The sequence below is a fragment of the Dermacentor albipictus genome, chromosome 6, assembly GCF_038994185.2.
Source record: "Dermacentor albipictus isolate Rhodes 1998 colony chromosome 6, USDA_Dalb.pri_finalv2, whole genome shotgun sequence".
NCBI lineage: Eukaryota > Metazoa > Arthropoda > Arachnida > Ixodida > Ixodidae > Dermacentor > Dermacentor albipictus.
The window spans coordinates 6519539-6530524 of record NC_091826.1 but is presented as its reverse complement, the minus strand read 5'-3'; the positions used below and the strand labels follow the sequence as shown (position 1 = coordinate 6530524).

The 10986-nt window shown below is 44.1% G+C and overlaps 1 protein-coding gene across 1 annotated transcript; it reads left to right on the top strand.

Annotated features, from left to right (window-relative positions):
- The first annotated feature begins 5355 nt into the window (after window positions 1–5355).
- LOC135901421 (protein SREK1IP1) lies at window positions 5356–6558 on the top strand. The gene has a single exon (XM_065431205.2). It carries the CDS (start codon window positions 5846–5848, stop codon window positions 6398–6400), a length of 555 nt encoding a protein of 184 aa, XP_065287277.1. The 5' UTR covers window positions 5356–5845; the 3' UTR covers window positions 6401–6558.
- Window positions 6559–10986: the final 4428 nt, after the last annotated feature.

The following is a 10986-nucleotide window of genomic DNA, read 5'->3' as shown; positions in this document are numbered from 1 at the left end:
TTGCGCGAGCGCGCGAAACCACGCGCAGCGCGGCGTGGTTTCGCGAAAGATGTAAACAAGAGAGGAGGGTGGCACAAACGGCGGAGCATCGCCATGAGCAACGCCAACTTCCGGCTTCACTTTTGCTTCACAAAGAGTGACGTCAGGGCCTCTCCTTAGTTTCCTTCCTCCGTGGTTGGGGGCGCCGCGATTCACGGAGGAAGAAAACTAAGGAGAGGCCCTGACGTCACTCTTTGTGAAGCAAAAGTGAAGCCGGAATTTGGCGCTGCTCATGGCGATGCTCCGCCTTTTGGGCCACCCTCCTCTCTTGTTTACATCTTTCGCGAAACCACGCCGCGCTGCGCGTGGATTCGCGCGCGGAGCGCGCGCGCTCGCGCAACATCCGGCAGAGCACGGTGCAGGTAACACAGCGTAACAAGACACGGTGACTAACGCAAACCCGCCCACACAGCGCCTTTGCCACGGCACGAAACCCTACCAGAGCAACACGTGTGAGCGCTCAAAACCATAACAACGCCGCCATTGTGGCCCAAAAGGCGTGGCCATAGAACAAAAAAAATAAAAAAGCAGCAAAAAAATTAGAACGTACTGCGTCATTTCCGCCACACTTTTCTCCTAGCGCGCGGAGGGGGTAGGGCCTCTCCTTAGTTTCCTTCCTCCGTGCCGCGATTGCTAGCACCCACGCGGTAGAATGTCTGCTTCCCACCACGCAAAAGACCGCGGTTAGAATCCCAGAAAGTAGTAGTGTATTTTTCTCTCTTTTTTAAATACTTTATACGTTCATGTTTATATTTTTATACTGATACAAAGCATGGCCTCCGAGTCCAGTACGCGTACACATACACATAGAGTTACTATACTGGGCACATGACTGGGCACATAGAGTTTCCTACTAAAGTAATTTTTGTAGGAAACTCTATGACTGGGCATACCATAGAGTTTCATGTTAGTATTTAGTTAAAAACTCCATGGGGCATACACAAGCTTCACCACTATTGCACTAGACTATGGTCGAGTTAGAGTAACGCTATGAGTGGACCGAACCATCGCTACTAGATGCTTTGGAACGAACGGGACTCGCTCGCTGAGGCGCCGCGTGTTGAAAAATTTTGCGAGGACGCTGCGAGCGAACTGAATAGGGGTGGAGACGCTCTTCGCGGCATATTCGACGTAATTTCGCTGCGGGCCCAGAGACCGGTTGCGCGCGTACACTCTTATAATGGTGCTTTATTTTCACTGCATATGTTTATTAACACATTTTTGCCGCGTATATACAGGGTGTTTCAGCGAACACTTTCAACATGTTTTAAAGGTTGCCTGTGACAGATAGCTCAATTCAAGTTTATGAGCCGGTCTACTCGAAGCGGCAGACTACTTGCAGCAAAATTTAAATGCAAAATCGACTAATTTATAAAAATCCGCTACTTAAGTGTTTAACTAATTACATTATGGCCCATATTGCAATTTACAAATTCTAGCCGTGGAGTTCGCAAGGCGCGGATCCACTTGGAACGAATTTTCAAGATGACACCAGTTTCGAGATATAAATTCCCGAACTTTGCGGAGAAATGCATTGGCGTTCCAGTTACTTTTGTGTGCTTAAGTGCATGAAACGACGTTTTGTTAACAAATTAACTGGAACGCCAATGCATTTCTCTGCAAAGTTCGGGAATTTATATCTCAAAACTGGTGTCATCTTGAAAATTCGTTCCAAGTGGATCCGCCTTGCTAACTCCACGGCTAGAATTTGTAAATTGCAATATGGGCCATAATGTAATTAGTTAAAAACTTCAGTAGCGAATTTTTATTAGTCGATTTCGCACCTAATTTTTTTGCACAAGTATTGTCCGCCGCTTCGAGTAGAGCCACTCATAAAATATAATTGTGATATCTGCCACAGGCAACTTTTAAATATTTTTGAAAGTGTTCCCTGAAACACTCTGTACATTCTATAGGCATGTGTTATAGAACACGACGTCTTCAATTTTGCTGTCGTTGTCTCGTCTGCTAGCGAGCGCGCATTCGTTGTGCGGACGCCGTTTTTCTTGCCTGTGCAGCGAATTTTTTTTTACGCTTTTACTTCCATTGGTGCGCCCGCGACTCTTGTCGACCGCTACCAATGGTAGTTTCAGCCAGGTGAACTTACGTGCTACATTTAGAAAACAATGTTAAAATTTTAACAGTGTTTTCTAAATGTAACACGTAATTTTTGCCACAGAGCAATCTGTGGCAATCCTATCTGCAATATGAAGCTACGTAAGAAAACGTTATTGATATCGTGTCATTTGACGTGCGTTTCTTGTTGGTGGAATATTGATGAGGGACAATTAATGATCAAATAAAACAATATTATACTGAAATAAACTGCGTGGCGCGAAGAGATGCAAATGACCAATGTACCTCTAGGCAATAAATCTAAGGGACATATGTCTCCACGACATATATGCAAGAGAAAAATTATAAAATATTTTAAATGCACTTATTGAAAAAGTGAGAACTCCCGTCCGGAATAAGCTTGTTTCTTTTACAAGTTGAACCAGGGCCCAAGCGAACCAATATACTTTCTAAGAAAAGGAATCAAGGCAATTATTGGACGTTAATATGAACAACAGTGTTAGGGACAAGATATTGCCTACGTACTTAGACTCAATCGGTGAGACCGGGAAGTACCCAATTGAAGCACTCTCCGGTGCTTGTCTGGCGATCTCCTTCAACGTGCCAGCAGGCGAAATGAAATAGAGACATACATGTAGTCTAATCGAATGGTATTTGCTATTCAGATCGTGTTCGACCCCAGAATAAATATTACTGAATGGCCGTTTGCGTTCGAATGTAAGGAATAGCAGCCCTTTTGAAGCCTCGGAGGTGAGGGGCCGGTGCAAGCAAGGGCTCTATATTCCGAATGAATAATATTGTGCTGCTGGAGGGTCGTGGCTGTTGCGCCGAGGCCCACCAGTTCCCGAGAGAATTAACGCACAAGTGCTAATCGGTTCTGGTGAACAAGTTCCTAGCTGTCATTCAATATAAACGCTTAGTTTTGGGACAGCCTGTAAATCTGCAAGCTTGATTCAGGCAAGGAAAACATTTTTTTTTATATAGTCATTACCATGTCTGCAACACTGTAACCCATTAAAACTGGTTGCCCAATGCAGTACCACGCTTATCTTCTTCAACGAACACGGCAGATCTACAAATATGTTTACGTGTATGCGAGGCATGCCGTTCTTTTAAATGCTTCAGTATTGTTCTTATGATAGTGCACCGGATAACTGAAAGCAGCCGCTTTTAATACAGAAGCTGCTTAGTTGCGCGGACGTACAGTCGGGGACGGCATTACATTGAAGGTGCGAAATATAAGATAAGCGTAACATATTTTGCTCAGTAATCAGACTTGAGAATAATTTCTTTCGTTTACATCCCTAGAAAAAAGCCGGAGGAGGCAGCTACCTGCTTTTTTTTTTCTTGTTCTTTGTTAATTGAACAAATTCTAGCGGGCGATATGCTTATGAGGCACCCAGTTCAGGCTCTCGCCAACTGGGGTTCTCTAAGTTACATATAAACAGAATTACGGATTGCGAATGGTATTTCGCGACCTGGTTTGAACCCGTGAGCTCGAGTTTAGCAGCGCAACGCCATATCCAGGGAAGGTGTTAAGGGCTACTGTACCCAATATATCGCGTCCGGGTGCAGACAAAATCTCGAAGATATAGTGCAATGCCAGGCCGACCCGCGGCGGAGGTGGCGTTAAGCACTTCCCACACGTGGGCCGATCCCGCAGATAGTGCAATACCGGGCCGACTCGTGGCGGAGGTGCAGTTCGTCAGGCCCACATACAGAGCTTCGCTGGTGATCCTTCCCTGAGTGGAAGGGCACTGAGTTTTGTTGTTGTTAAGCGTGGACTGGACATAAAATTTCATACGGCTTACGGGCCAAAGATTAGCATATATAATCGCTACCTAAAACTGTTTTCAGCTCCCAAGTGTCGTCCGTAATAATAATAATAATAATAATAATAATAATAATAATAATAATAATAATAATAATAATAATAATAATAATAATAAAGTGCCAATGCAGAAACTCCACTGGAGCTGTCGAAGTATGCATAAGCATGCTCCAAAATTTCAGTTTGCCCACCTCCAAATTTCAAGTTGGCCCACCCCAAACACGACCTACTGTATAAGGGTCACGACCCTTTATACAGTAGGTCGTGACCCCAAACTTCAGTTGGTTTACTCCCAAATTTAAGCTCGGGCCCAACTCCGATGCGGCCTAGAATTAATTCAAATACATGTAAAACGCGAAAACGTTTCCCTGAGGTAACCATTGGAGCGATTTTAATTAAATTTGCTGCATTTGAGAGAGAAAGTTAAATTCTAGTGACTGCTGGAAGCGGAATTTCGATTTAGGGCGTTACTTTTATTTAAAGAATTTTCAACAATTCGAAAGTTTGAAAAAGAAAAGAAGCACGAAGTTTACAAATTAATAGCTCTCCGTCAAGAACGGATATTGCCGTTCTGTGTAACGGCATCCATTGTTTAGATTATTTATCTAAATTTAGATTTATTAGATCACTCAAAGCGGACAAATTCTGTATGTCAATTTATACATTACATGAACTTGTTACGTTGTGTACAAGGGTTTTGCAAAGCCTGTATCTACACATGACATAATTGTTTAGATCCATGTGTAACATATCAGTTTTGTACGCTTTAGATGTACTATGACATGCAACTCGCATGTCAGAATTGTGATATCATTCTTCATTGCTGAGATACAGATAGAGTTGTAAACTTGATAGTTTCGTTTTCTGAAAATTTGCGAATTTCGCATATTTTTAGTAAAATATTTACGACGTAAATCGAAATTCGAAACCGACGGTCACTATATTTTAGGTTTTTCTTTTAACTGCAACAAACCTTGTGAAGTTTGGTGCAGTGGTTGCTGAGAAAAACGAATTCTCCATTTTCATGTATTTAGACAGGGAGATCGAAGAAAGGCTTTGCGCTCACCGCTGCACTGTTCTTGCTCAAAAATTTTCAGGGTCATCGCATTTCGGCGTCAAATTCGTTTAGTATAACACTTGACACAATTACTTGCTTGTTTTTTAAGAAAAAAGTGCAAATTTACATGAGCTGCTGCCGCGGCGGCGCCGCATATACTTATGTCGCCGCCTGCCGACAGCTGTAAAAAGCAGCGTTTCAGAGAAGGCTGTTTTGGTGGTTCAAAAGCAGAGAGGTGACATAAGGTTAGAAGTGTAGGAAGACGTATTTAAAGAAAATGGTGAATTTCAATAACCAACAACACAGTTAAACAAAAATAAAAAGCTGAGCATGGTGGCAACTGCCATCACCGCGTTTCAAAGGGGACGCTCCGTAGCTCCTACCTTCCATCCATCCATTCTGCCATTCTGAGAGGCCTTGGCTGCGTTGGTGAAGCAGCAGCGCATGCTGCCGCGTGTTGCCTGATGCATAGGGACGCAGGAGTAGCATGAGTACTTTGAATTAGCACTTTCTTTATTCTATGTGGTGCTGGTGAATCGGACGTAAACGTTCAACCACGTGTTCTGTGGTTCAACCATTGCGTAAAACGCTTGGTCTGTAGCTAAACGTTTTTAGTCGTTTTGTTAGAATTTGTGCTGCTGTTACATTACGTGATCGTCAAGCCGCGCACACGAACTACGCTTGGTACGCTTTCTGTGCGATCACCGCTGCGGCAGCAGTAGCAGCAGTAGTACTAGCGTGATCCCTGAGTGGTGAACGGCTGATCGAGAAGCCGGTGCAGTGCGCAACAAGTCTTCGTAATCATAAGCTGTGGTGCCGTCTGCGGCTAAGCCCGCCCGACTATGGAGAACACACTTCGCGAAGTGATGGCCCGGCTCACGAACCAGCCGTCGGACACCGTACGGCCGGCGTGCAAGAAGTGCGGCTACCCGGGCCACTTCACGTACCAGTGCCGCAACTTCCTCAAGGTGAACCCAAACAAAGACATCGTGCTGGACGTGAGCAGTACGAGCTCGGAGGAGGACAGCGACGACGAGCAGTTCGTGTCGCCGTTGACGCAGCTTAACTTGGCGCGGGCGGCTGCCGCCGCAGCAACCGCGCCATCGTCGTCCGACGCCGGTGCCAGCCGACAACGTCACCGGTCCTCGTCTTCGCACGAGAAGGCGAAAAAGAAGAAAAAAAAGAAGCGCCACCATCGGTCGCGGTCACCCCGTCGGAGAAGCAGCGGCGAGGACCGCGACGGGCAACGCAAGGGGCGCGACAGCTGCCGCAAGAGCAAAAAGAGCGACCGCAAGAAGAGCAAGCACTCCTCCCGGGACGACAAGGAGTTTCGCCACAAGAAGAAGGAAAAAGGCAGCAGCAGCTGCTCCAGCGACTCTTCTACCGACAGTCGGTGACGCTTCGGCCCACTACTCATGTGCGACGTGAACTCGCGTTGTGCGTCAGCGAACCCATCGACCAGGGTGTAATAGCATGTGGCGCTGCGGATCCGCAGAAATGAAATGTCTGTATTCTCCTGCGCTGCCATTTAAAGCGTAGTGATGTCCAGAACAAACTTGTATGTACTTTCAGCTAATAGCCGGCCCTTGGAAAGCGACGGCATTACCATGGCCCACTGGAGTAGCTAGTGCCAGGGGAAGCGAAATGCAGTCGATGGCGGCTGAGGTAGGGAGTGGCCAGAAAATTAGCCGCCACAGAGTGTGCCCATGGCAACTAGAGACTACAATGAGAGGTTGGGGGGGGGGGGGACTTGCAGTGAACTTGATGGCGAGGATGAGAAGTGTTTAAGAAGGCTGCATAATCGTGACTGTACTGGTTGATTATATTGTTACAAGGTGGGAGATGTTTATTTAGAGGGCTCGACACTAAAGCACTGGATGGGGTGAGGTTGCCAGACCAAAAACGTCCTTGTCTTCCTTCTCATTGGGTGTACAAACGTGCCATTATAGTATGTAACCATTCTTGTACAGTCATCATTTTGGGCATAATGCAAACAAACAGCATAAAAAATATGGACAGTAATCAGAGGATGACAAACACTGACACTGACTCGCCACTAAAGGTTTAGTATGGAAAATGAAAATTCTAAAACAATGTCTCCTAGTTCTTCGTGCTTTGTGCTCTGTGCGCATTATGGAGCCACACCAACCAGCCATGATCATGATGGTCATGATCATTTTGGGCACAAAGCTCAAATAATTTAGTAAACTGGCTCAGCAGTGCAAGCAAAAGTGGCCTTTTTGCTACTACTGATGCAACATTTTGTGTTAATTGGATGCTGCTTGGAACCAGTTTGTTGCCACTAAGGCTGGCAGAAGGAGATGCCAGAGAGTGGCGGTAAACAATTCTTGTGCTGCAACTTTTCGCACTTTAGACCATGCCTTGATGGCAGCTCACTTCGTAAACCAGCATCATGGGACCTAGAATTTCAATTGTCATTTCACACAACACGCTGAGTACAATCCATAGATGCACCCATTCAGTGCACGTTAGCCCCTTCAGGCACTGTGTGCACAACGGGGTATGCCAAGATAGTGCTTCAAGAATGCTGATGAAAATAATGATATCTAAAACATGACACATACATCTTGAAACACTTTTGACTGGAGATATGCTGCAAGTTTAATTATGCATAAAGTGTTTAATAAAAAAGGTGTTTGAAAGTAGACAGCTCGGTGTTCACTCCTTGTGCGAGTATATCGTTATGTTGCAGGTTCGCTTCTTTCACTGTTTTTCACTTTACAAAGGGTATGTTTATCAGGTTGCTGCATAGTTACTCTATAAGTACATGCTAAGCAGGAAATAATTCTCTTTCCTGCAGGAATGCTATCGCTCATGCAGTCCATGATCTGTGAAATTGATGGAACTCACAGACGACTTGAAAATTCTTAATTCGTTCCACAGCTCCACACTTCAACGATTCTGAAGATGCATGAAATTTAGTGAATCAAAATTTTGAAAGTGTAGAATTTATTGGTGTCTGAAGTGGTTAAACATTCAGTGCTTCTACTATGTCCACTGGCGATTTTTGTTTGCAGTCGCAGTAGATTAATAACACCTTGACTGTGGTGTGCATTTTAGAACAACCTTGATAATTCGTTGCATTAACCTCTTGGTGAGCAGTTTGTGATGTCTGTGTCGTTACAAATAAAATACATGAATCATGGGAGCAAGCTTCTGCATTCAGCGATAATATATTCATGTAAACATTCAGAAGATATCTGCCTGGTTGGAGACAACTGAATTGAAAAGAAGGAAAACCCTAGCTAAAATTTCTTAAAAAAAAAAAACGAGACCACGTTCCTACAGAAAAGGCACAGAGCATTGTGTACAAGATTACCTGCACCAAATGCCCCGCGTCGTATATACTAAAAAATTGACTCGCCATCCCAGCCTTGTGAAAGTGAATGTCCAGCGAAGCTCTTGAAAACCATTGCAGCTGCTGAGGGGGGTGGGGGGGGTATGCAATGCTTGATTGCTTTAGAGTGATGGTAGTGAGAAACGTTATGTCGTTGCTGTGGTACACTGTGATGCGTTCCATGACTACTTTCGCTACATTCATGGCCAAGACCGAATCCAAACATGACTGTACACCATGGTTGGTTGGTTGGGGTCCTTGTAGCATGCGTGTTCGAAGTTGTTCCTGACTAATGACAGGAACCAGTCCTTGTCAGGTATCGCGATGTCGACATCGTCACCAATGATAATCAATGGTGTCGCTCGTTCTTGTCTCGCCCATTCAAAGTGCTTTCGCATGAAGCACCTAAAAAGAGTACATTATATAAATTGGTAATCGAATAACTGACATGTATGTGCTTTCTAGTAGTTCAGGCTATAAATTGTTCCCATTTTACAGAGAAGCTGTATATAGCTACCCTGTGGGAAGTGTCGATGTTCGGTAATCTACACGTCGCATTGACACAAAAAAATTTTCCTTTCCAGTTTTCATGAATGCTCTGTAGCTCTCAATATTATATAAGTATCTTGGAAGAAATCATACCAAAATTGGCTGCCAAGATAACTCTTATCATTATGCCGAGTTTCATTTACTTGTCATCATAATTAGTTCACAGTGAACTTTTAAATGTTACAGAACTCCCGTCTGCTGTAATACATGACTGCCTACGGAAGGAGTATGATTACAGAAAACAGCTGCAACTCTTGTTTTATCAAAACTATCCCGAAACAAATTATATGACAATTATCCACTATGACAACTCTAACATTAAGCCAATTTCCACCTACTTTTCCTAATTGCATAGTTCACAGTGAAGTTATAAATATTGTGGAATTCCCGTCTGCTGTCAATACGTGGGCTTCTACGGGAGGGAAATGGACAGCCCCATGTTGGTTCGCTAGAATAAAACCCTAGTCCTTCCAAGTTTCATTCAGCTAATTAACTAAGAAGTATGCTCAGTTGCAAATTACAAGCAAACATGTTTTGTTTTGTGCACTCCTTTGACTGTGCTTCGGTCACCGCTTATTTTGAGGATCAGTTTAACGCCCCCCCCCCTCGTGTCCTATACACACGGTTACGATCAGTGGGCATTGTGTGTTGTGGTTACGTTATAATTACCTGAAGACCTAATTATAATAATAATAATACCTATATATAAATAGATGCGTTGATTGAGGTAAAACACGCCACAGCTTTGCCACTCATCCTTTTTCACAGAGTGGAAGGGCTGATGATTGTTTTTGTCTGTCCCGCAAAAAAAGATAAGAGTTCCTATCTGCATTAGCATGGTTTAAGCATATAGTTTTTATACTTTAGGGTGGAGCCATTGCCGCAAATCACGTCACAAACACATACCTATTGTCAGGCAGATGAGTAACATTTAAAGGAAACCACATTAACAAAAACAAATAGAGAGGTGTTTGGCGAACCATTTTACTTTGTTCTCCGATTTTTTTTTTTTTTTTGAGGAAGGAAACAAAAGTCACGGAAAGTAGTGCACACGGGCATGCTTTGCAGGAGGTGCAATATTTTCCCGTATTTTACAAGCCAGTGTTGACATACTATTACCATAACCATTTTGAGCATTTCTGTGTCCATCCTAGACCTGTCAGGCTGTTATACTGTTTCTTGGAACAAAATTAATGAAAGACCAACTAGACGATTCAGCCACCCTTTTTTGAATGTAACATAGTTGGGTAACATCCTCTCAATGTCACAGCTACCATTTGCAATGCAGAGCAAAGCTAGCACTGCATTAGTAGACTTCTTAGCAGATGCGCTGCCTTTTACATGCACGCAACCTGCAGGAAACGCAGTGCATGTGCCATTGTCGTATTCATGTGAATGCAGCTATTACTGCAGTAGAGAAACAAATACAGGTATTGAGCTCTCTGGTACATCTAAAGTGTCATTTTTTTTAAAGAACAACGGTAGTGGTACAATAGGTCCATCAAAGCTTAGCTGCATTGAGAAGCATGCCATTCTGTGATCACACATGCCTTTGCACATAAGAAGCTAACAAACAATGACACCAAGGACAACACAGGGGAAATTAGTTGTGCTTAATGAATGAAATAAAGAAATGATACATTAATGGAAATGAAAGTGGATGAAAAAACAACTTACTGCAGGTGGGGAACTATCCCACAACCTTTGCATTTCACGTGCGATGCTCTACCGATTGAGCTACTGCAGCGCCATTTCCCCATCCACTTTCTTGGGTATTCCTAGTAGAATCCTGGGAGTGTTAGCCAGCGCCACCACTCGCAAACCTTGGCGGCGGAAGTGGAACATCCTTTCTGCCGCAGGCGTCACGGGAAAGAGATCTTTTTGGGAGCAGGCAACCGGTCAATAAACCCACACATGCTACCTGAAGGCATCGACGTTGCCAGATTTGAAACCCTCGTTAAGTAATCAGGGTTCTACTAGGAAACAAATACCTAAGAAAGTGGATGGGGAAACGGTGCCGTGGTAGCTCAATTGTTAGAGCATCGCACGCGATATGCGAAGGTTGTGGGATCGTTC

What these genes read in the sequence shown, in the direction of transcription:
- LOC135901421 (XM_065431205.2), top strand. Translation starts at nt 5,846, where the DNA reads ATGGAGAACACACTTCGCGAAGTGATGGCCCGGCTCACGAACCAGCCG.